The following is a 26,771-nucleotide window of genomic DNA, read 5'->3' as shown; positions in this document are numbered from 1 at the left end:
TGTATACCGCATCATCTCCACGTTCGTAGAGCTCGACGCGGTTTACAGTAGGAGAAATAGGAAGGAACTACAACAGAGGGTTAGAGGTAGAAGTGTGAAGAAAATTTACAAGGGCTCTCAGGGAAGACAAGGCCATAATGAAGAGATTAAATGAATTTTTGCTTCCGTCTTCATCGAGGAAGATGTGGGGGAGTTACTGGTGCCAGATATGGTATTCAATTCTGATGAAATGGAGAAACTCAAACAAATCTCTGTAATGCTGGAAAATGTCATGGGTCGATTTGACAAACTGAACAGTAACAAATTGCCTGGACTAGATGGTATACATCCCAGAGTACTGATAGAATTGAAAAATGAACTTGCAGAACTATTGTTAGTAATTTTTCTTTAAAATCCAGCATAACACTGGAAGACTGGAGGGTGGCCAATGTAAGCAAATTAATGGAAACACTTTTAAAACAGAATGGTCAAGTATCTGGAATCCTGTGGATTACAGGACTGGAGGTAACATGGATTCACTAGAGGTAGGTCATGTCAGATAAATCTGATTAATTTCTTTGACTGGGTGACCAGAGAATTGGATAGAGGATATGCACTAGATGTGGTATATTTAGATTTTAGCAAAGCCTTTGACAGTGTTCCAAACAGACGTCTAATAAATAAACTGAGTGCCCTCTGGATGGGTCCCAAAGTGACAGGCTGGGTCAAGAACTGGTTGAGTGGAAGGCAACAAAGGGTAGCGATCAATGGAGATCGCTCTAAGGAAAGGGATGTTACCAGTGGTGTGCCTCAAAGTTCTGTTCTTGGGCCTGTTCTTTTTAACATTTTTATAAATGATATTGCTGAAGGGTTGTCGGGTAAGATTTGCCTCTTTGCGGATGATACGAAAATCTGCAATAGAGTAGACACGCCGGATGGTGTGAATAACATGAAGAAAGACCTGGTGAAGCTTGAAGAATGGTCTGAAATTTGGCAGCTAAAATTTAATGCTAAGAAATGCAAGGTCATGCATTTGGGCTGCAAAAATCTGAGGGAATGGTACAGATTAGGGAGTAAAGAGCTTATGTGCACGACAGAAGAGCGGGACTTGAGTGTGATCTTATGTGATGATCTTAAGGTGGCCAAACAGGTTGAAAAGGTGACGGTGAAAGCTAGAAAGATGCTAGGTTGCATGGCTAGTAGGAAAAAGGAGGTATTGATGCCCCTGTATAAGACTTTGGTGAGACCTCATTTAGAATATTGTGTACAATTCTGGAGGCCGTATCTTTAAAAAGATATAAAAAGGATGGAGTCCAGAGGAAGGCTACTAAAATGGTATTTGGTCTTCATCATAAGGTGTATGGGGAGAGACTTAAAGATCTCAATCTGTATACTTTGGAGGAAAGGCGGGAGAGGGGATATATGATAGAAACGTTTAAATACCTATGTAATGTAAATGCACATGAGTCGAGTCTCTTTAATTTGAAAGGAAACTCTGTAATGAGAGGACATAGGATGAAGTTAAGAGGTAATAGGCTCCTGAGTAATCTAAGGAAATACTTTTTTACAGAAATGGTGGTAGATGCATGGAACAGAACAGTCTCCCAGAAAAGGTGGTGGAGACAGAGACTGTCTGAAATCAAAAGGGCCTGGGATAGGCACATGGGATCTCTCAGAGAGGGAAAGGTTATTGCAATGGGCCATTTGGCCTTTATCTGCCATCATGTTTCTATGCCCAATACCATTAGTTCTTTACATCCAGAGATGCCATCTAAGTACCACTTGATACATCAAACACATACGCAACCATTTAAGTGGTGTTTTTCATACCATTCATTTTCTAATTAGAGATTCTCTGCATTTATCTCTCGTCATTTTGAATTTGTCACCATTTTCATCTACACCACCTTCCTCAGGAGGATATTTCAGGCATCTACAGCTCTCCCCATAAAATTATTCTGTTAACAGGATCTAACCTGATTATTTATATGGCCCCCAAACTTTCTAACACGTAAGGTTGATTTTAAGTAATACCTCTATCAGCTGGTGTTAATTTAGTATTCTCAGCATGCTAGCAAAACACTCACCCACTCTCTTAGACTACTGTAACTTGCTCTTTGCGGGGTCTCCCATTGAATCATCTTTCTCTACTACAGCTTATTCAAAATTCAGCTGTATGACTTATTTCCTTCAGTGTCACTATGACTATATAAGCCAATGGTCTTCAATGCAAGGCCCACATGCTTATCCAGAGCCCCCTCCCCCCCCTGAGATCCGGTGCATGGCTCACTGGCAGCACTGCTCACTGGCAGCACTGCTCACTGGCAGCATGGCTCACTGGCAGCACTGCTCTTACTCTTCGAGCTGCCAGTAGCGTGAGAGAAGTACAGTAAAACCTTGGATTGTAAGTAACTTGGTATGCAAGTGTTTTGCAAGACTAGCAAAACATTTTATTAAATTTTAACTTGATATACAAGCAAGATCTTGCAATACAAGTACATACAGTATACACATGTCACATTATCACAACTGAGCCGATGGTTCTCTCTCTCTCTCTGACACTGCAGGAATATAGTGACTGTTCTAAACAAGCAAGGTCTTGCAATAAGGATACATACAGTATTTTGTATTCAAGTTTTGGGGTTGTGGAGTTTCCATTATTTCTTATGGGGAAATTTGCTTTGATATGAGTGTTTTGCATTACAAGCATGTTTTCGGAACAAATTATGCTTGCAAACCAAGGTTTTACTGTAAACACGCTGCCTTTGGCAGCCCAAAAGCTCTCTCTCTGCTATTGCTTCCTGTCTCCTGCATAGGAGGGATTCAAAAGCTGGAATGGATTCCTTCTGCACAGCTCACACGCACTGGGATATTACCCGTTCTTCCAGAATGACATACTTATTGTAGTAGAATAGGTTTTAAGTAATTTCTTAAAGGCAGGCAAAGGGGGCTCTGAACATAGGAATATAGGAAATCTATGCGCTTTGAAAATGAGCATCATAGTTTATTATTTTTTTCACAGCACAGACATTTCTGGGGTTAGAACCTCAATACGCTCATACTGCAGAATTCAATACAGCTCAGCCTTCAACTAATATGAAAAACAATACACTTTAACAGGCTGGAAAATGATCTTCAACTTCTTTGAAGTGGACACTCATGTCTCAGGTCAGCAACACCATTGCAACAACAGCTGAGATATTTTCTTTCAGTGTACACTTAGCAAACTTCCAACATTCACTGCAAAGTAGCTGCAAAGTAATTAAATAAACTGTTTCCAATAAAAGATAAAGATAAACTAAAACTTGGCTTTATATACTGGGTCTTCAGCCAGAAAGGAGCTCGACTCGGTTAACAGTAACTAAAAAAATACTTTAAAAAGTAACAATCAGAAAATATTAATATGACTAGTTTCCAAAGTGTTTGGCAAATAAAATAGTTTTTAAAGATTTACGAAAAAGTTGAAAAGGACCAAGACCCCTTAAAACAGGGGTTGTCCAATGTCGGTCCTTGAGGGCCGCAATCCAGTCGGGTTTTCAGGATTTCCCCAATGAATATGCATTGAAAGCAGTGCATGCAAATAGATCTCATGCATATTCATTGGGGAAATCCTGAAAACCCGACTGGACTGCGGCCCTCGAGGACCGACATTGGACACCCCTGCCTTAAAATAAGAGGAAGTTCGTTCCATAGTTGAGAAAATTCAAAAACCAAGGATTGACTGAAATTCTCCTCTGATTCCTTTCACTGAAGGAAGGGAGAGTTTGAATTGTTGGGTGCCTCTTGCATAGAAGAATCTATAAGCATTCCATAATAAAGGGACAAGAGGGATAAAGATATCATTTAAAAATTTAAAAAGTAATACATGCACATTTAAAGTGAATCCTGAGATAGATCGGAAGCCAGTGAAGGTTTAAAAGCAAAGGAGACACACAGTGAAATTTACTTTTTCCAAAAATTAATTTCAGTATTTTGTATCAGTTGGAGTCTTTGAAGGCAGGTCTTTGTTATGGCGAGATAGATAGTATCAACAAAAAACAAAAAGGAACAAAAAAAGAATTTTAATACCTTTTAAACCAAGATGGTGCTCAGAATCCAAGAATGGAATGGAAATTCTCAAAACGGGGGACAAGCCCCTATAGAGTCTTTCACTGAATCTATCATTGCACCAACTTTTGTGGTAGAAAGGTGATTAAAAATACTTCATAGTGAATGTAGTGATATGCAATACAAAAGTTAAATGTCTAAACAACTTGAAACTCCAAAAATAGTGAAACCAAAAACTTAACTTAAATGTCCATGTAGCGATGATCCGGCAAGGTTCTGATGCGTTTCGCCCGATGGCTTCCTCAGAGAACCCGCTGTGCTGTGTGTGAACTTCAATTATAAATCCTTCCTAATTCAAAGAAACATCAGATGGACATTTAACTTTTGTATTGCATATCACTACATTCACTATGAAGTATTTTTAATCACCTTTCTACCACAAAAGTTGGTGCAATGATAGATTCAGTGAAAGACTCTATAGGGGCTTGTCCCCCGTTTTGAGAATTTCCATTCCATTCTTGGATTCTGAGCACCATCTTGGTTTAAAAGGTATTAAAAGTCTTTTTTTGTTCCTTTTTGTTGATATTTAACTTTTGGAACAAATATTTTTTGTATATTATTTACCCAGTTGTTTGCATTGGGCGAGATAGATAGTATTACAGTAATCTAGCCGGGATAATATGATAGATTGGACCAGAACAGAGAAGTGCTGGTGGTGGAAAAGGTTTCTGACCTTCCTCAACATTCGAAGGCTAAAAAAGCACTTCTTGATAAGAGAGTTTATTTGATCCTTAAAAGTAAGAGACGAGTCTATGAGAACTCCAGAATCCAAAGTTACAGTTGGAGGAAAACAGTCTAATTTTGGGCTTAGCCATAAAAGTTTTGTTTTTGCAGCATTTAGCTTCATCTGGACATACATAGCCCAGGCTTAGAGTTTGGAGATACAATGATTTATTTTAAAGGCTGGGTTGGTAAGATCTGAATCAATCTCAATCAATATAAAGATCTGGATAGGTGAACAATGTTTCCCAAACTGATAACTTGTAAAGGTTCAATGTAGTCATATAGAGATTGAACAGGATTGGGGAGAGCGGAAAATTCAGAGAAATCCCGCAAGGGGGATGCCAGGATTTTGAGATGTCACCTTTAATGTTAACTGAATAGGAACGAGACAATAAGAATTTGGAGAACAAGTCAAGAACAGCCTGATTAAGACCGATGTCTGAAAGTAAATGAAGCAGAATGTCATGATGCACTACGTCAAACACCGCAGATAGATCAAACTGAAGCAAAATAGCATATTTGTTTTGTAATCATAATTGTTGACTTTTTGAAAGTAGGGAGATCAGCAAGGTTTCGGTGGTGAAATTTGAACAAAATCCATGTTGAAATGGTTGAAGTATTGAAAATTTCTCACGATAGTTAGTAAGTTGACTAGCGACGTTTGATTCTATCATTTTTGTCAACAAAGGTATGTTGACAATTGGTCGATAATGAGAGGAAATGGTAGGATCTAGATCTACTTTTTTAGAAGAGGGGTGAGAGTTATTTGCCCCATGGAATGCGAAAAGTATCTGTTTTCCAGTGAGTAGTTCAAAAGAGTGGTCAACCAAATTATTGCTTGTGAGGGAATACTAGCAAATAGATATGACGGAAAAGGGTCCAGAGAGCATTTACACATCTTTTCACACAATTTAGAAACTTGAAGTTCAGACACTGGATTGAAAGAGCACCAGAAACGATCTGCTGGGATCTCCATTGCGGGATCCTTAGAGTATATAGAAAAATATCCAATATCTACTGCAGGAAAGGATTGCCTGTGAAGAGAAATTTTATCTTGACAGAAGCAAGCTAGAACTGCTGAGGGAGATGGAAATTGATCAGATTTAGAATTTGAACTGATCAGAGAGTGCCAAAGTTTGAATAGGATGTTACTCTGATTATCAGACTTGGCTATTTTACATCCATAGTAAGTTTTTCTCGCTTTCCTTAGTTCTAAGTTGTATTTTCTAATCGCATACCTCCAATTTAATTTATCTGTGTCTGAATGAGATTTTTTTCCATTTTCTTTCTAGCTTCCTACAGTTTTGCTTTAGGACTCTATGAATGGGTAAAAACCACAGTGCATTCTGAGCATAAGAGATTGTTTTGGAGATTAATAGTGCCAAAGATTGATGAGTGCATTCTGTAAGAAATCGCCAATTATTCCAACTGTCATCAATAGACTGTTCTCTAGGTGAATGATGGAGAGAGGCTAGAACTTGAGACCAGAAAAGTTTTGGATGTATTTTCTTTCTGAAAGTGATATTTTTTTTTCTACTGAGATTTCTCTGGGATATGGGACATGAAAATAGGTAAAGAAAATTCACCAAGATAATGATCTGTCCAAAGGACTTGCTGCCAGTGGACATCATCAATAGACGTCCGTTGGGTAGTGTGGTCTAGGAAGCTGACAATATCCAACGAGTGACTTTTTTCATGAGTGGGAGTGATAGATGGTAATGAAAAGCCCAATGACTGGAGAAGAGAAATACATTCAGAGACATCCTAGACATCCTTATTATTGGTATCTTCAGGATGCACATTTATATCCCCTATCACTAATAATCTATGAAATTTAACTAAAGCATTAGCAATCATATCAGAGATAATAGAGGAGGATCTATTCCAAGAAATTGGGGGTCAGTATAAAAAGAGAATGCCCAGAGAATGTAAAGAAAACTCATCCTTAACAGATGCAAGCAAAAACTCTAATTCTAGGCTACTAGCCTTTTCAAGTAATTGAACATTAAAAAATGATTTAAATTAAATTTAAATTAACCTCTTCTGGTACAGGATAGAAGAGGAAGGGGAAAAGATGGAAAGGGAATGTGTGGGACAGGACAGGGGAGGAAGAAAAGGGTAGGAACAGGAAGGAGAAGAAAGGAAGGTAAATCACAGGAAAGATAGAAATCAAGAAGGAAAGTGAGGATGAGAAGAGTAGTTCAAGTACCTTTCAGTTGCTTTTTCAGTTGCTGGGGGTAAGAAGAGCAGAGATGCTTGTGATAATGAGGGTGAAGGAGGCGTTGTGGAGGTGGGAGTTGTTGACAAGGTAGCATTCATCCAAGAGACCACGGTTGATTGACTCTGGTCTGAACTGAAGATAGAAAATTGCATGGCAGATTTAGAAACTTGCAAGCAATTGCTGTGAAAGTAACAACAACAACAAAACCCTTGGTTTGAGCCCTTGGCTCTTGTGACAGAAATAGAAGCCTCCTACAGGACTGAACTCTCCCATTCCACCCCTACTCCCGGATCTGACCCTAACAACAGAAGACCCTCTTTTAAATTCCAGGAGGCCTACCTGACTTTCCCTGGTGAACCAGTGGGTAAGATGGGCAGAAGAAAACCCCACTCATCCCTGGTAACACCTGCTGAAAACAGGCAGTTGTGACCAAGCAGTGGCATTGCAAGAGTACTGCAAGGAGTCACAGCTGTCATTTTTCAGTAGTTGACAGGGGCAGGAACAAATGGGATTCACTCCTGTGCACTTTACCAACTGGACAACTAGGGATGTTTACATAGGCTCAGGTGTGTGTGGATTTTTCGGGGGGTGGGGTGGGGGTGGGGTTGGAGTGCTACTGGGACGAGATCCAGGAGGGAGGATCAGAAGGGGGTGGGTTGTCATGTGGGGGAAGCTTTTATTATTGGGGGGTCTAGGAGGGTTTGTTTTGGGGGTAGGAGTGGGGATCAGAATGGGGTGGGTTATCATGTAGGGGAAGCTTTTATTATTGGGGGTCTAGGAGGGTGTGTTTTGGGGGGTAGGAGTGTTACTGGGATGAGATCCAGGAAGGAGGATCAGAAGGGGGTGGGTTGTCATGTGGGGGAAGCTTTTATTATTGAGGGGTCTTGGAGGGAAATCAGGTCAGGTTGGAAGGAAGAAGGGTGGGACAAGGACAGCTACATGACGATACCTGGAAACTATGCGGGTGCTAGCTGATTGTCTCTGCTGGCACCCACATAGCTAAGTGGGCCTCATTAGGAGTGCCTTTTGTGCAGTCCTATCTACCCACTTAGCTATGTGGGTGCTGGTACAAAATATCGCTGTTATCTACTTAACTGCTGGCTCCTCCTTGACTGGCACCCATTGACGCGTGTTTGAGTCCTAGCGACTTGATAATAGCAGCCTCCTTGACTAAGTCCCCAGAATGCCCCTTCATTGCTTGGATTCAAGATGGCCAGTTAAAGCCAATAGTCAGTGCCCTGCCTAGTTAAGTGCCACTGAATATCTTCCGCCAGCCCACTGAGTGTGATTTAAGTAAGCAGGAGCCCACCTTACCAATTTAAATCACTTGGCATGCCGACCCATGAAAATCTCAAATTCAAACTATAAGCCGCTAAGCCTATCAAGTTCAACAACCCCCACATCTATCAAAAGGATATGCAAGATACAAAATGCTGTTAGAGTAGATAGCTAAACCCAAACGGAAAACTAAGAGCCATTCTGATATATACAATCAGGTACGCTTTATTTAAAACCATTGGTAACCCACAAATATGTACTATTCAAAACTATTCCATGCTGTGAACAGTAAATTGTACACACTTTGTAGTAATAAAGCCACAATAACTGTAGAGACAGACAAACATAATTTAGCTACTTAAAACCTAATCCATTTGTATGTTATATTGATACACTACAGTACTTCAAATAAGCTGGTAATTGGATCTACAGTACTACTGAAAAGCAGATTTGAAGCCATAAGGCAAAGGACACATTCAGGTTTGTGTGGCATGAACAGACTAAGATAGCTTCGACCATCATCCCAAAACACCTTAAAAATCAGGGAACAAAATAAAAATGTTACCCTTTGCAATACTGACAGGCAATGCAATGATATAAGTATGGAAGAAACATGGTCCTGCGAACCTGACATGATCTGGGCGACTGCGTTCTGTGCAACATGAAATGCATAAATCTAGTTAGCAGGCAAACCCAAATAAACATTAAACTCCAGACTAGTGCTGCCCGATTCACGATTCACATCGATTCACAAAAAAAAAACCAGACTCCCAATTTGGTGACTGACCCTCCCCCTCCCCCTCTAAAGCAAGAACGGCAGCGCTGCCTTTTGCTGGCCTGCCGCTGCCGCTCCTGCTTTAGAGGGCGAGGGGGGAGGGTCTGTCAGGAAGTGCTGGTGTCCGGCTTCCCCCCTTGCCTTCCGCTGGTGTCCATTTACCTAATTCTAGTAGTGGAGCAGTCTGTAGAGAGGATCGTTGGTACTTTAGCGATCCTTGCAGGTTGCCATCAGCCACCGGAGCTTTTTCCTCTGCCGCGATCCTGACTCTGACATCACAGGAAGGGTGGGACCGCGACAGAGGGAAGACAGCTCTGAAGGCCTATGGCAACCTGCAAGGATCGCTAAAATACCGGTGATCCTCTCTGCAGGCTGCTCCGCTGCTGGAATTAGGTAAGTGGATGTGGGGGTGCAGGCTTTCGGGGGAGACAGGCCTTCAGGGGTGGTGGTACAGGCCTTCGGGGGGGACAGGCAGGCCTTCAGGGGTGGTGGTGCAGGCCTTCGGGGGGGACAGGCAGGCCTTCAGGGGTGGTGGTGCAGGCCTTCGAGAGGGACATGCCTTCAGGGGTGGTGGTGCAGGTCTTCGAGAGGGACAGGCCTTCAGGGGCGGTGGTGCAGGCCTTCAAGGGGGGGACAGGCCTTCAGGGAGGACAGGCCTTCGGGGGAGGGGGGCCCTGGTGTAGAAGTACACAGCGGGAGGGAGGGAAAGAGGTTCAAAGAGATATGCATATGTTGGACTTTGGGGGGAAGACTTTGGGTCTAAAAACAGAGGAGAGGGAGAGAGATGGTGGACGATGGGATTTAGAGAGGAAAGGAACAGAAAGGGAGAGAAGTTGGGCACAAGGGATGGTGTGGAGGGGGATAGAGATACTTGATAGGAGGGTAGTTGGGAAGAGAAAGGAAGAGATGGTGAACCCTGGGGTAGTGGGGAAGGAGGGAGAGATGCTGGATGAAAGGGTAATTGAGAAAAGGTGGATCTGGAGATGGAGACGAAAATAAGGAAAGATGACAGACCTACGGGGAATGAAGGGAAACGGAAGGGGGGAGGACAGAGATAGAAGATGGATGGTTAGCAAGGATGAAAGAAGGAGACTTTGGCAAGCAAGTTATCAGAAACCAGAGCCTGGGACCAACAAGATTTGAATAATGACCAGACAACAAAAGGTAGAAAAGCGAATTTTCTGTTTTGTGATTATAATATGTCAGATTTGAAACGTGTATCCTGCCAGAGCTGGTGTTAGACCGCAAACGTGAGCTAGGATTTAACAGAGAGAGGAAAAGTCTTTTTTGTTTGTTTATTTTGTTTACACCACAGTGTGAGAAGGCAAAGGGGGTGAAGAGGTTATAAAATAAACCCATAATAGAGGAGGCAATTTTAGACGCATGCTAGCCCAGCATGAACAGCGATGGATTAGTAGATTAAATACATTGTATCCTAATGGCCTGAATAAACAAATAGAATGGCAACATTTTTACTAAATGTAAGCCGTTTTTCAACCTGTGGCTTTAGACTGTTTCCTGCTTTAAAGTCTATAGTGGAGATCAAGCTATTTATCAATGAATCCCTGCACTAATGTAACCTGATACTCTGACTGACGTCAGTACACAACCAAGCTTTTTAAATCGAGGCTGTCGCCATTTTGTTGATCTGAGACCGCTTTCAAATGAACATTGAGCAGCAAGTAAGTGAGCTTATCGTGAAGAGTAAGTAAGACTTTAGTACTGTGCACTAAACAAACTTTTTTTTGTGTCTTTTCCAGCGACTTGTTTCCTAAATTATTTGGCCCTGATGCAGTGGGTTTAAGTTTGTGCCCACGAAACGCTGGCCACGTTGGCTGTTTTGAAATGCAAGCGCTGACTCAAGATAAGTAGGCTTTTTGAATAATGAATGTTGCCTAATTTAAAAAATTACTAGTAGACACAACGGAAAGAATGCAGTTTCATGAGAAACATATAATAGTGTAATGAAAGGAGTAGAATGATAGTGTAGTGAAAGAAGTAGAATGATAGTGTAATGAATGAAGTAAATAGAATGTTTTAATGAAAATAAGTTGAAAAATTAGAAAAAAGAAAAAACGAAAATATTAACTTATATTTAAAACAAGAAATAATTAATCTTTTTGAATAAAGTAAGGTAATGGGAGTGAGGCCAATGATTGGAGAATAAGGAGCATAAATAACTACGCTGAACACCCCAGTCATTGATTTCGACTACGCGTAGGCTCCATTACTGAGGCCGACTCCCGTTGTTAGAATAGAACTTTCATCTACATGTTAGTATAAGTGGGAATTATTTGGTGTATAAAATAAACCCACCAGGATATTTAAAAAAAATAATAAATCACCCAATTGGGCTGGAAAATCGAATCAAATTTTTTTTCCTGAATTGGGCAGCACTACTCCAAACCACATAATGCTGTCTCAGGTCAATATTTTAACTCCATGGTTGTGTTTCCTTCATATGCTGGCTGCAGTGTTTAACCCTTTAATTGGCAGATGGTGAAACGGCTTCTTTATGTAACTTGATGTTGAACGAGAGCAACGGTGCAGATCTCCCATAAGAGCCATTGAAACACATGTTGCTTCTGAGCAACGATGCCAAATAAAGGGTTAAACGTATATCCAACTGATCTGCAGTGAAACGCTCAATACCAGATAGCTGGATATTCTCTGACTGCCCCCCCCCCCCCCCCGATTGCCCAGATGCTCAATGGATACTACCAGTGCAGTCTGTAATGATTTTAAGTGGCATTATCCCAAAAGTACTGCTGAAAATCAGTGATTTGCCCTGTTTCTTTTTTTGTTTTGTTTTTTTTATTATCACATTTGCAGTTTTCAAACCAAGCAATAAAACTTTAGAAAGTGAAAGAAAACAAATACTGAACACAAAGAGTTCCTTTTACTAAGCTGTGCGTGCTTAGCACGTGCTACAATGCCGCGAGCGCTAGACGCTAACGCCTCCATAGAGCTGGCATTAGTTTTTCTGCGTAGAACGGGGGTTAGCGCGCACTAAAAACGCTACCGCAGCTTAGTAAAAATAGCCCATAGGTTCACTAACAATATTGGAAATCATCACTCAAGTCCACTATTTATGGATCCAAGACCTTGTTATAGAGCAGTGTTTCTCAACATGCGGTACATGTACCCCTGGGGGTACATGGGCTGGTTGTTGGGGGTACGCAGTCTGACCGGCGCTGCTGGGGATGCCCGCCTGCCCCCTGCTGAAGCCACTGCCAGGGATCCCTCCCTACCTGTCTGTCTGCCGAGTCGCCTCCCACTACCGAAGCCAACCCTGTTATTTAGTTGGAGCCAGACTGGCTCCCTCCTCCCCCAGCAGCACTCCATGCAGGGATGCAGGCAGCAACTCACATGCTGTGCAGCTGACACGGAACCTTTTCTCCAACGTCAAAATTGACGTCAGAGGAAAGGCTTGTGAGCCAGCCACATGCAGAGGGTGAATAGCTGTACATGCTATTCCTTCATGGAGTTGCTGCTGGGGGAGGATGGATCGAGTCCGGTTCCAACGAAGTAGCATGGTTGGCTTCGGGGGTGGGGGGTTGGCGCAGTGATTCAGCAGACAGGCAAGGCAGGGAGGGAGGGATCCCTAGCAGTGGCTTTAGCAGGGGGTGGGTGGGCAGGGATCCCCGGCGGTGCCTGCAGCTTCTGTGGACAGGCCAGCTTTGGGGGAGGGGGGAGTGTGGGCGGTGTAAGCAGGGATTCTCAGCGGTGCCTGCAGTTTCTGTGGATGGGGTGGTTTCGGAGAGGAGTGGGAGGCAGGTATCCCCGGCGTGCAACTTAATCTTGGGACAAAGCTGGAAGGCTGGGAGGGGCCACAAACTTGACACAAAAGGAAGGGAAGGGGCATGAATATGGGACACAGAAGGGAGGGAATAGAAAGGGAGAATTGATGGGCATGAGGGTGTGAGTGAGAGATGGTGCACATGGGGAAAGTAAGAAAGGAAAATTGGGCAGAGAGAGAGAGAGGAGTGAAGTAGAGATGCATAGGGAACAGAAGGATGAGAGGGAGAAATGTTGGATATTGTGGTGGAGAGAGACCAGAGGGACAGATTGAAGGAAATGCAAGGGGGAGGAATGTTGGACATAGTGATGGAGGGAGAGATGTGGCATTGTGCTGGAGAGGGGTGGTAGAAGGCGAAATGGGCATGGGGCTGGTGGGCAGTGGTGAAAAATGTTGCACATGATCCAGGGGATGGGAGAGGGAGAAATGTTGGATGTGGCAGTAGAGGGGGTGGGAGAGATGCCTGGATCCCTCAAGACAAATGGACAGTGAGAGAGAGAGAGGGAGACATATTACCAATAGGGGTGGAGGAGAGAGGGAGAAAGGTTGGACTCATGGAGGGACAGAGAGAGAGAGAGATGTTGGTTGGAAAAGGGAATGGGGTCTGGAGGAAAGGAAGCATGCAGGAGGCAGAAAGAAAGAAATATTGGATTAATAATAGTTTATTTTAGATACCGCCAAACCATCAGTTCATGGCGGTTCACAACAACAATGCAATAGCCATTAGTAGTACAAAGTCATACAGCAATGTTAGAATAAAATAACACAAGTCTAAGGGCTCCTTTTACTAAGCTGTGTTAGTGTTTTTAGCGCATGCAGCACTTTAGCATGCGCTAAACCCGCGCTAAGTGGCTAGAACTAACGCCAGCTCAATGCTACCACGTGCAGCAATTTAGCACGCGCTATTCTGTGCGTTAATGCCTTAACGTGGCTTCGTAAAAGGAGCCCTAAGTAATACAACACTAGGGGCTCCTTTTACGAAGCTGCGTTAGCGGTTTAATGCATGCTAAACTGCCTGCCGCGGGGGTCACGTGATGGCCGGCACCTGAGCGGACGCCTGAACGCGGAGCTCCGTCCTCCCTACACCATCCGGCTCCCCTAATGCTTGCCGCCGGCGGCAATTTCTTGTTTTTCGCGGCTCCCGCACTTCCGGGTTCGCTCCTGCTGGTTACGGAGCGCCCGACGCGTGACTCACGGTGGCGGCGCGGGGGATGCCGACTCGAACCCCGAAGGCCCCAAGAAGCAACGTGGTGCCGACTTTCAAAATGGCCGGGACTCAAACGGAGGCGCCGGTGGAACGCACTTCGGATGAAGTGCTCCAGGTATCTATGTGGTACTTATCCCAACTATTAGATGACAAGCTGGCTAAGCTGCATGCTTCCATGGATGAGATTAAAGATGTGATGGCGGGGCATGCAGCGCAAATACACCAGGTGGAAGAACGTGTTTCAGCACAAGAAGACAGAGCGGTGGTCACGGATGGCAGGCTAGATTCCTTGGAGACCCGAGTATGCCAACTGCTCGAGAGGGTGGAGGACCAGGAGAATAGGGCACGCAGAAAGAACCTCCGTCTGATAGGGCTCCCGGAGTCGGTGAAAGATTCTGATCTTCTCCAAGTGGTGGAAAGATGGCTGCCGAAGGAGCTTGGCCTGGCGGAGCAAGCTGGCCCTGTGGTGGTAGAGCGGTCCATCGTGTTGGTCAACGTCGAGATGGAGACGGACCGGGCCGCCCGAGGCCGGTGCTGGCCAGATTCCATAATTATGCAATCAAAGCGCGCCTGTTGGACCTGTTCAAGAAAACCAGATCTTTGTCCTATGAAGGGGCTAAGCTTATGCTATTTCAAGATTTCTCCACCAAAGTTGCGGAGCAGCGCAGGGCCCTTACGCCGTATTGCTCGCAGTTGGTCATGAGGGGAATAAGATTTGCATTTCTTTACCCTGCTAAGGTGATTCTAACTCATGAAAATCGGACTTTCACCCTGAGAACGGCGGATGAACTGAAAAAGTTCCTTGAGAAGCTGCCGGCACCTTAGGAGGGCTGCTGGACGCCGGCCGTGAGATTGCTGGTGGTTCTTCTTCTATCACGTTGCTTTGGGCATCCATCAGTGTGGTGTTGATCCTTTTCTGCCTGGTGCTGCTGGGGTCGTATGTTTGGCCTACGCCAGTGCGCTATGCTTGCGTGGCGTGATCCCTGACAGTCTCCTTGAGCTATCAGCAGACGAGATGCCTCGACTTCCATTCGGAGACTGAGACCTGCACTGCAAGGACTTCTGGCTTCTGGACACTTGGTTTGAGATTTCTGATGAGTGCTTGTTTGAGAGATTTGGCAGTTTTGTTATTTATGCAGCTCTCTTTACAATGTTTTGAAGTGTTTTCCATATACCTGGGCATTTAAGCCCTTTGAAGTTTTATGGGGGTTCTTCCATTAGTTTTCAGTTGGGGGGCTGGGTGGTGGATGGGGGGACGAGAGTGTTCATGTGAGGAGGGAGAGAGTGGGATGGAGATAGTGCTGGGGTTTTGGTTGTGTGTGTGGGGATTGGTTGGTGTGAGAATGGTTGAGATGTGTGGGGGACCTGGGGGTAGCGTTGAGGGGATAAGAGAAGATGGGATTAAGGTGGGAGGGGGGGTTTGGTGGGATAAGATAGGGGGTGGGATGCATCTGGGGTCTCTGATCAGTACTGTAATGATAATTCAGTGGGTGGCGGGCTGGTTTGGCTGGGAGACCGGCGCAGCTGCCCCACAGGCCTGTTGTCTTAGGGGGGACTTACTTCTTACCAACTGTTCTTGTGAGTTCTGTTAAGATTGCCAGCTTCAACATTGATGGCTTGCACTCCCCAGTGAAGCGCAGCAAATTATTTCAATACTGTAAGAAATTAAACATGGATGTTTTAATGCTTCAGGAGACTCACCTCAGCATGTCAGAACATGTTAAATTGAAGAGGGATTGGGTAGGGGAAGTAGCTTTTGCTTCATATAACTCCAGACAGCGAGGTGTTGCTCTCCTCTTCCATAAAAAACATCCCTGTACTATGCACAAAGTGATACAGGACCCTGAGGGGCGATTTGTGATCTGGGCAGGTGTGTTCCTGGGGAAAAAATATGTGTTTTGTTCTCTTTATGCACCTAATGTATATTCTCATAGATTTTTTTCTGTTCTAGTAGCGGCTCTGATGCCTTTTTCTGAATACCAATTGGTATTAGGTGGGGATTTTAACATTACAGCAGACCCACTTGTTGATTGCAGGCCACCTAAGCCTCGATTGAAAGGAGGTGAACATAAAGGGGTGAACTTTGTGATGCACCAACTGGGTCTGATTGATGTGTGGCGCACGCTGCATCCTACTGAATCTGACTTTACTTTTCACTCTCATGTACATGATGTTCACAGTCGTTTGGACTATCTGCTGGTGGCTCCTTCTTTGCTGGCGGGTATTCCACGAGTGGTGATTGAAGACGGTGTTTTGTCAGATCACCATTTGGTTTGGTTGGAGCTCATTGATAAGTCGGGGTCCCAGGGGTTGACCACTAGTTGGCGTATGAATCCCACGTTATATGAAGATGCTGAGTTTAAGGATTTCTTGGAACAACAATGGGATTTCTTTGTGAACGAAAACCCTGCTTCTGATGTATCCGAGGTGGTGTTTTGGGAGGCAAGCAAGGCGGTCTTGCGTGGTAAAATTATTGAGTATACTACCCGCAAACGCAGAGCCCAAGATAAGACACTGTTGGACTTGACACAACGTTTGGCCGCGCTACGTGGGAGTTTACATGCTCCGGGTGCCACGACAGCTCAATCTCAATATTTTGACCTACGTAAGCAAATTAATGACTTATTGGCTGACAGAGCCCTTAGGGACATTAGAATGTATAAATACCGCCTACATCGATGGGGAAACAAAGCGGGAAAACTGCTTGCATCATTGGTTACCTCAAGGGCTCCGAAGCGCGTTATATCAAGAATTCGGGCGCCTGATGGTAGAGAAATAATTGCCCAAACTGGGATACAGCAGAGTTTTGTTAATTACTATAGGGCTCTCTATGATAAGGGGACTTGTGACACAGTACAGAGGATGGCTTTCTTTCAAGACCTGCAGCTTCCGTCCTTGAGACATGAGCAGCGGGAGGTGTTAAATGCCCCGGTGCGAGGGTTGGAAATCCAACAAGCTATTCGGGCCTTAAAATTGGCTAAAGCCCCTGGGCCTGACGGACTGGGCTCTGAATATTATAAGTTGTTGGGGGCACGAGTGGTGGGCCCATTTCAAGCCCTATGTGGGGCTCTTAGTAGAGGTGACCTGCCTCCGCATACACTAACTCACGCTAATATTGTGGTTCTACCGAAACCGGGGCGGGCAGAAGATCAGCTGGGTTCCTATAGACCTATCTCTCTGCTCAATCAAGATGTCAAGTTGTTTGCTGCTATTATGGCGGCACGCCTGGGTCGGGTTTTGCCCAGCTTGGTTCATTCGGACCAGGCAGGTTTTGTGCCGGGCCATTATTCCTCTGCTAACGTGCTGAGGGAGCTTTTGGTGCTTCAGAATCCTGGACTAGTTGGGAAACACCCGGGACAGAAGAACGCTCTTATAGTTAGTCTAGACGCGGAAAAAGCGTTCGATAAAGTGTTATGGGACTATCTTTTTTGGGTTCTTCCTCAGTTCGGCATTATGGGAAGCTTTCTGAATGGGATTTGATCATTATACGCTCATCCTACGGCCCAGATCTGATTAACGGGGAGCTTACCTCTTCTTTTGAACTCGAGAGGGGGACGCGCCAGGGCTATCCCCTCTCCCCGATGCTCTTTGTCTTGGCTCTAGAGCCTCTTGCGGCTAAGCTTCGTCAGAGCCCTGATATGCATGGTATTCGTTTGGGTTCCCAGGAATTTAAAATTAATTTGTTTGCGGATGATATGCTCATCTTTCTGGGGGACGCTGCAGATGGGGTTCCTCGATTAATAGACCTTATACAGAAATTTGGTGCCTTTTCTGGGTTGCGAATTAACTTTGATAAGTCGGAGGCCTTGGCGGTCCGCCCTCCGTGCGCTCTGTGGCACGATCCTTCCTTTCCGCTACAGTGGTCTAAGGGTACGCTCAAATATCTGGGAATATATCTGCATGCAGATCCGGGGGTGGTTTATCGGAAGAACGTACTTGATAAATTAGATGCAGTTCGAGCTTTGTGTAAGAGGTGGATGGAATTTCCCCTCTCGCTCTTGGGGTGCGTTGCCCTTATTAAAATGGTCCTCTTGCCGAAGCTCCTGTATCCACTACAAATGGTGCCCCTTTGGATCAAACAGAAAGATGTGCAGGCCTATAGGGGGATCGTTTTGTCCTTTATATGGCGCACTCGCCGGGTGAAAATTGTCCATAACAAACTGATTAGGGGGCGCGAACATGGAGGTGTGAACTTGCCCGATTTGCGTCTTTATAATGCTGCTGTTTTGTTGAGATGGGTGCATGAATTATATACGGGAGTTGACAGGTTTGCCCCGGTTGGATTCTGGCACCTTTTGTCAGCTCCGGTGTCAGTTTTTAATCTCCTGTGGCATGGGGCGGGACCCTGCCCTTCTATGCTTCGTCCCTTGCGAATGGCCTGGTGCTGGTGGCGGTCTTCATTGGGGGGCACGGTGGGTCCCTCGCCTTTTACGGAACTGGTGGGAAACCCTAAGTTTCCTGCTGGATCGTTACATGCTTTTTTTGCCTCAATTCGGACGTCTGGGTGCCGTTTTGTGGGACAGGTTGTTGAGGTTGGGTCGGGTTCGGTTCCCTCTTTTCTGGCATGTCGAGACCACTGGGGTTGGACTGCAGGGTCTATGTTTGCATACCTGCAGCTGCGTAGCTATTGTTTGGCGCTCCGATCACCGGAGAACAGCTTGCCCACTTTCACTTCCTTGGATCATCAGTTTTTGTCCGCCCCATCTGAATTTAATACGCTCTCGGAGTGGTATAAAGTGGGGAAGGAAAGACGGTCTAGTAGATTTCTTGATGATATGGCAATGGATTGGACTTTAGCTTTGGGAGAGCAAGTCACTGCTGATGAATTAGTTCTGTGTTTTCAGGAATGTGCCTCTGCCTCCCCTAATGTGAGTTTGCGGGAAGTACATCTGCAAATTCTACACCAATCTTATTTAACGAGATGTAAGGGTCGAAAGATGGGGTTGTGGCCTGATGACTGCTGTCCCCGATGTCCAGCTCGTCGGGACACCTTGGTACATCACTTTCTGGAATGCTCATATGTAGGGCCCTTGTGGATCTTTGTGCTTCGGGAGTTGGAGAAAGTTATAGGACTGACTATAGATTGGTCTTACAAGACGTTGCTGTTGGGTGTCACAAGTCCCCTGGTGGAGGCGGGTGTTGGCGAACCTGGGAGGCGCTTTCTTTTGGTGGCCTTAGGAATCACAAAGAAACTAATTCTTCACTACTGGATTGGCACCACGCGGCCAACAGTCCAACAGTGGCGGGCCAATATGTCTTTGATGGCTGGATGGGAGAGGCAGCACCGCCGGGGGGTTGCGAGCTGGAAATCTAGGACCTATTTGGATTATTGGAGTTCCTTTTAGTGCTGGTTAGAGATCAGGGGTGCACAGGGGTGGGGGGGGGGGGGGGTTGGGGGGGAGGGTTTCATTCAAAAATTGGATCTGCATGGGAGATGATATGTTGGGGATTTGTTTATTTTTGTCTGTTCTTTACATGAACCCTTGAATTTTGTACTTGATGTTTTTCTCGTTTGGTCACACTTTGTATCTTCTTGTATGCATTGATCCTTCAATAAAAATATTTAAAAAAAAAAAACCAAAAAAAACTGCCTGCTGCACTATCCGCTACCATTTCCTCTTGAGCAGGCGGCAGTTTTTCGGCTAGCGTGGGGGTTAGCGCATGATAAAAAGTCGTGTGCGAGAAAGCCGCTAACGCGGCTTCGTAAAAGGAGCCCTAGGCTAAGAAATAACAGCATCCTAAAACATTGTTAAAAATAGAATTTGGATTGGTAGGACAAATTCATCAAATAATCGATTAAGAACTAATTGAATTAATAAAGATTAAACATTAAAATCAATTCTGTGTTTCATGTTTTTTAAACTGATGAGTTTTAAGATCTTTCCGAAATTGATAATCGTTAAGGGATGGGGAATTAAGAATGTTCAAACATGAATTCATTACTCCAGCCAGGAATGCCAAGGTCCTATCTAATTTGTTTCTATCGTGCCAGGGAAAATATCTGATACCAGTGGTCAGTCAAGATGTATAACAAATGGAGGGAGAAAACTGACTGTGTTAGATAAAGGCCCAGAGGCGACGGGACTAAATCGCGCGAGACAACGGCGCGCCGACAACTGAGCGCAAGGTTGACGGTGCGCCGAAGAAAAGCACTATTTTAAAGGGCTCTGACGGGGATGGGTGGGGGGGAACCCCCCACTTTACTTAACAGACATTGCGCTGGCGTTGTGGGGGGTTTGGGGGGTTGTCACCCCCCACATTATACTTAAAACTGAACTTTTTCCCTAAAAAACAGGCAAAAAGTTCAGTTTCAAGTATAATGAGGGGGGTTACAACCCACCAAACCCCCCACAATGCCAGCGCGATGTCTGTTAAGTAAAATAGGGGGGTTCCCCACCAACACCCCCCGTCGGAACCCTTTAAAATAGTGCTTTTCTTCAGCGCACTGTCAACCTTGTGCTCAGTTGTCTGCGCGATTTTGTCTATGAACCAGGCCCAGAGAGTGAAGCAACCTTGAAATGCGCTCAGAAAAATGAAACTCTGAAGAGGGGGAGGTAGCCCCCCTCTTGGAGCAAGAGTTCACCGTCCAGTCATAGCGTATTTGGTACAAAATAGGTCACACTCTGAGGTGAAATAAATGTTTCTAAGATCTTCACTATATCTTCTTAAATATAATAAAAGTTTGCTTATATTTTTATATATTTTATATAAATTTCATCACATAACAACAAACTTTTATTAGTTATAACAGGGGTAGCCATTCAACATATTACCAACAATTGGAAAAATCATAAGAATCTACATTCTGGTGGAATTCGTTGTGCCATATTTTTAAGATGGAAAGAGTAATAGCAGTACAAAAAGGGACATATAATAACTTTATAAAGATATGGGGGCCATTGGAAAAAAATTGTGATGAATTGACATCGTTCCTTTCTGTCCCTTTTCTTTTCTTTCTTAGTTTTATCTAGCACACTCAAGGGGGGAGGGTGGATTTGGGATGTAATTAAATACGAGATGTTATAATATTGTTGTATAATATTGCATATTCTATTTTAATTGAGCATGAGATGAAGGGGGAGGGGGAATTTTACATGGTTATAGTTCATATGTTAAATAATTACAGTGCTATATTGAAAATATTTTTATGATACATTTTTATGCACTTATTGTTTGGTTTGAAAATGAATAAAGATCTAAAAATATATATATATTTTCCAATTGTCTTATATAGTTGCATACAGTTGTCACTGAAGTATGAGAAGAAACCTCACTTATGCTGTAATAGGGTCCCGGGGTCCCAACGCGGCCCCGTTTCGGTGTCTACTTCGGGAGACCCCACTGATTGAATAACACTCACTTAGTAGATGTAAGTAACATGATTCATTTATATCTGTGAACTTATATCACTTTGAAAAATGCCTCAATGGTTTCGGTTCACTCTCTGGGCCTTTATCTAACACAGTGAGTTTTCTCCCTACAAGGTCCTATCTAAAACATTTTTATAACAGCATGCTTTTACTGGATGGACCATTCGGGTCTTTATCTGCCGTCATCATCTACTATGTTACTGTCGGAAAAGAGAACCAACCGGGTCTTCAAATGTTTTTTTAATAGTTTAAAATCTAAAATGGGAAAGGAGATAAGTTGGAGCTAGACCTGATAAAATCTTAAAACAGATACAGCCAAATTTAAATAACACTCTGGCTTCAAATGGCAACCAATGAATTTTTTGGGAATATAAGCTAATATGATCATGTTTTTTAAGATTAAAAATCAGATGAACTGCTGTGTTTTGTACGATTCTCAATTGACTGTTTTTTTTTTTTTTATAGGGGCCCAAGTAGATGATATTACAGTAATCTAATACTGAGACGATTGTACCAAGATTTTAAAAGACATAAAATCAAAATATTTCCTAACGGTACGCAACTTCCAAAGAATAATAAAGCATTTCTTGATCAATAAATCAGTGTGAGCTTTGAATGATAATGAAATGCAACCAGAGACTCATGAAATCACCAGACAACAAAGATAGGAAAAATAATTTTATTTTCAAATTAGTGATCAAAATGTGTCCGTTTTGTGAATTTATATCTGCTGTCTGTATTTTGCTCTATATTTGTCTATTTTTCTATAGTTGTTACTGATTGCATATTTTAAAGTCGTCTGCCTTGACCTCTGGGAAAAAATACAAATATAATAATTAACATTTTCTCTGTGAACAGTGTATTTTGTGTGTGTGTGGGGGGGGTTATTTTGTGGCTCCCATTATGTATTTTCAGATTATATTGTGTGTATATGAAAAATGGATGGAAGAAATTGCATTACAGTTAGTAGTATTATTATGGGGGTGGGGTCTGAGGTGGTTGGTATTTGTTAGGCTTAGGGGTATTTGAAGAAGTTAAGAAACACTGATATAGAGCAGTGGTTCCCAACCCTGTCCTGGAGGACCACCACCAGGCCAATCGGGTATGCATGAGAAAGATTTGCATATAATGGAAGTGACAGGCATGCAAATCTGCTCCATGCATATTTATTAGGGCTATCCCGAAAACCTGATTGGCCTGGTGGTCCTCCAGGACAGGGTTGGGAACCCCTGATATAGGGCAGGGCTGCCCAAGTCCGGTCCTCGAGATCTACTGGCAGGCCAGGTTTTCAGGATATTCACAATGAATATGCATGAGAAAGATTTGCCTGCACTGCCTTCTTGATATGCAAATCTCAGCCCTGATATAGAGGATATAACAAGATTATTAAGGGGGTTAAATGTCTATCGCCTTCTTATCATTCAACTACTGCCTCATCCCGTTCTCCTACGTCCCCCTTCACCCTATCATTGTAATATAATCTGATTCACTTGTGCATGCAAATATCATCATCCTGTCCCTGGAGAGCCTAGCTCCTTAAAGCTGGTCAAGAAATGCATAATGCTAGTCCAACAAAATAGTTATCGTCTTATATATTTTGTTGTTGTTGCTTTTTAGTTTTATTTCAGTCCATCTAAGCCAGTGGTCTCAAACTCAAACCCTTTGCAGGGCCACATTTGGGATTTGTAGGTACTTGGAGGGCCTCAAAAAAATAGTTAATGTCTTATTAAAGAAATGACAATTTTACATGAGGTAAAACTCTTTATAGTTTATAAATCTTTCCTTTTGGCTAAGTCTTAATAACAATATTGTAATTTATAGCTAAATAGACATATGATCAAGAAATTGTTTTATTTTACTTCTGTGATTATGATAAACAAACTGAGGGCCTCAAAATAGTATCTGGCGGGCCGCATGTGGCCCCCCCCCCAGGCCACGAGTTTGAGACCACTGATCTAAGTGGACCAATACAACCACTACATGACTAACCTAAAGCAGCAAAATAATATTCTATCCATTTCTTGTTCTAAATCAGGGATGTCAAAGTCCCTCCTCGAGGGCCGCAATCCAGTCGGGGTTTCAGGATTTCCCCCCAATGAATATGCATGAGACCTATTTGCATGCACTGCTTTCGTTGTATGCTAATAGATCTCATGCCTATTCATTGGGGAAATCCTGAAAACCCGACTGGATTGCGGCCCTCGAGGAGGGACTTTGACACCCCTGGCCTAAATCTTGTTAGTTAATATTCTACCGACATTATCACTATCCCCCCCCCCTTAGTGTTTAATCTGTGGGTATGATGCTGACCTACATTCAGGATAATTTTAAAGATGAATGCTAAACCCTCATCATTTCTACATCCGTCAGCCAGGAAAGACACAAAGGCTCCTTGTACCTTGTGATGTGCTAGTAACACAGAAATATGAAATTAAAGTACAGTATTTCCTAGTAAGGCAAATTCTCCATGGAGAAGCAACGCTGTGCTAATGTGATCCTGCTGATTTTTCATCCTGCCCTTTCATGCAACTCGCAGGGGAGAAAGAGGTGCAATCAAGGCTAGCTTAGCCATTACACAGACGATACGGTTGCCTAGGGCTTCTGTGGGGGTGGGGGAGAGACACGCACCGAAGAACAGCTGCAGTTAACGTGAATAAATTATTCTGACAGCCACTTAAACTCAAAGAACCATCCGTCTGGACTCTTACCTGTCGGGTGGGAGAGGACCGTTCTACCTGCCCCCATCGTGTATGTGTATTTGTGTTGATGTTCAATTATGTTTTCTAATAATAATTATTGCTTGACATTTATACTGAAATTATATATAAAAAAAGACTGTGAAAAATAACAAAAAGAAGATTTTGTATGAATGAAAGATGTGAGAATTGATTATTTATACATGTTTTGGAGTTTTTTATAAACCCGTGATGATGAGTGGATGGTTGGGTACTTGTGTAGTCCCAACGGCCCTCAATTGAGGTTTATTTTTCTCCTTTTCATCTTTTTCATCTTTTTGATTTTTAGTATGTCAGCTATATCTATGTATTTTTGGTCTGGATGAATCCTTGCTCATAACTAAAGTTGATAAAACGCATTTTCAATATATTTACAATTATGTTTTCTTGCAGGGCCAACCAGAAGGTTGATGTTGGGCTGTTAATTATTAATATCTTGATTCGGGGAGAGGAGGGGGAGAGCACTAGAGACCTTAAAGATAATTGGGAACGCAGTGAAAAAGTTAATGGTTTACCTTGGGTGCATAATGCCCTCGGCACGTGCTCTGGGTACAGCACTATCTTCTTAGTTACTTGGCCAGTTTCAGCTTTTATTTACAGAACAGGCCAGCAAGACCTGATTTACCAAAGAGGGGAAAAAGGCACTCTGTATCTGAGCATAACGTCATGGAAAACCAAAGCAAAAATAGCCTTAACTGTACATGCTTGGCATAGCTGCATTTATCGTGTTCCATTTCTTTTTTTATGAGTGTCATGAAAATATAATAATCAGACAGAACATAAAGCAGAGATCATGCAACCAAGCAGGCTAACGCCCAAAATGACTTTGAGCAGTTGCATGAGCAATGCCTAGACTGAACGCAGAATGAATGGTCTTAACGATGAGGACAACCGAGAAAAAGTGAAAACAATCCAAATTTCAGACATGCAATAAAGAGACATGACAGAGCACAAAAAAGAATATCCTCAGAGCTTCTAGGCGGCTGAAGAAGGAAGCACAGTTCTTATGACTCAAATTATACAGAGCACAAATATGCTACCAGATGGACACTCATGCCAAAAGAAGCTTCTTTGGGATCTTGGTCAATAAAAACCCTTCCACACCTTGAAGAAGTCCTGCATCTGTCAGTCTTTGACTCCCTGGGAAGACACCTTGTCCGTTTCTATCCATGAAAGAAATATAAACCAGCTACTGTGAAATGCCTGATGATGATTTCTTTATCCAATAAACCAGTGTTCTTCAACCACCGGTCCATGGACCGGTGCCGGTCCACAGAAATTTCCTGCCGGTCCACAGGGCCAGCACGTGCATCAGGCCCAAAACAGTGTTCTTCAACCGCCGGTCCACGGTGCGATCGATGCGGCGTTATCTTTGAGCCAGCTCCCTCTTCCTAACTGATTCAGTGCACAAAGCCACAGGCAGTGGCTCCTACGGGCATCCTGCGCCTGAACCGGAAGCCTTCTCTCTGACGTTGCAACGTCAGAGGGAAGGCTTCCAGTTGAGGCATGGGACGTGCAAGGTGCAATTACTACTATTATGGGGGCGGGGTCTGGGGTGGATATTGGGTAGAGATGGGCGGGATCTGGCCCACAACTTAGCTCAGTGTTCTTCAAGTGCTGGTCCACGGACCGATGCCGGTCCACAGAATAATTCTTTTATTTCTGCCAGTCCATAGGTATAAAAAGGTTGAAAAACACTGCAATAAACTAAGGTATATTTCTTTCCCATTTGCAGGACACAATAAAATCTCTCTATCCCCATAAACCCCTTTAGAATTCCCCTCTAGTCTGTTCATAGCTAAAATTCCCCTTCAGAAGGCAGGGATAGGTTTCAACTTGCATTTATAATGCCTCCGATTTACTGACGCAACTGCTTTTCAAGAAGCTGTTAACTTACCCTTAAAAAAAAAAAAAGATTTCACTCATTGACCTCCTGCTTTCTACAATAATTTATTCTTTCCAACTCAACAAGACACTGAAAAATAAATCCCATATAAGTGGTCTGAAAACATTAATCTCTATTTCTGAAGCTAAAATAACCGATTGGAAATTTAATGTAACTTGATCACATTTGGCATGCAGGAGAAAACCAGGGTAAAATACATCAAGGAGAAAAATGGTCCGGGTCAGTTGGGGACTGCGGTGGAATAAAGTCCTCCCCAAACAGCCTAATTCATTTTTATGGGACAGCCAGTTTCATCACAGGCAGCAAAGGAAGACTAATACACAGGGACATAAGGGTAAATTCTATGAGAAGCGCCCAAAAGTTAGGCGCCGAATTAGGCACTGTTCAGCGCGATTCAAGTAAAATTGGGCGCTGTTTAGTGAATCACGCTGAGCGGAACCTATTTTGGAGGCGCCCAAGAAATAGGCCAGCTCTAGGCACAACTAAAAATTAAGCGCCTCGCTGAGCACTTAAGCACGCTCAAGAGCAGCGATTCTGCACCAAGGCGCCTAACACGTAGCCACGCCCACACCTAATCTGGCAAGTTCTATTAGGCCAATTCAATAAATACTCAAAAACCTAAAGAAAGGCCAACTGTAGAAAGAAAAGAACAACTTACTCACTCTCGGAGA

At 43.6% G+C, this 26,771-nt stretch overlaps 1 protein-coding gene across 4 annotated transcripts in view; it reads right to left on the bottom strand.

Moving 5' to 3' along the window:
• ARHGAP10 (Rho GTPase activating protein 10) overlaps positions 1-26,771 on the bottom strand; it is a 520,437-nt gene that overhangs the window by 46,020 nt on the left and 447,646 nt on the right. For 3 of the 4 annotated variants that reach the window (XR_004539086.1, XM_033940409.1, XM_033940423.1), the window contains one exon: positions 7,019-7,162. The exons of the other annotated variant lie outside the window; for it this stretch is intronic. Coding sequence is in view for 2 of the 3 variants with exons in the window: in XM_033940409.1 (XP_033796300.1) it covers positions 7,019-7,162 (144 nt within the window). In the remaining variant the exon portion in view is untranslated. The remainder of the gene's footprint in view (positions 1-7,018; positions 7,163-26,771) is intronic. 4 annotated transcript variants of the gene reach the window in all.

This window comes from Geotrypetes seraphini, chromosome 1 (assembly GCF_902459505.1).
Source record: "Geotrypetes seraphini chromosome 1, aGeoSer1.1, whole genome shotgun sequence".
Classification (NCBI taxonomy): domain Eukaryota; kingdom Metazoa; phylum Chordata; class Amphibia; order Gymnophiona; family Dermophiidae; genus Geotrypetes; species Geotrypetes seraphini.
This window is presented reverse-complemented; position numbering and strand designations above follow the sequence as displayed.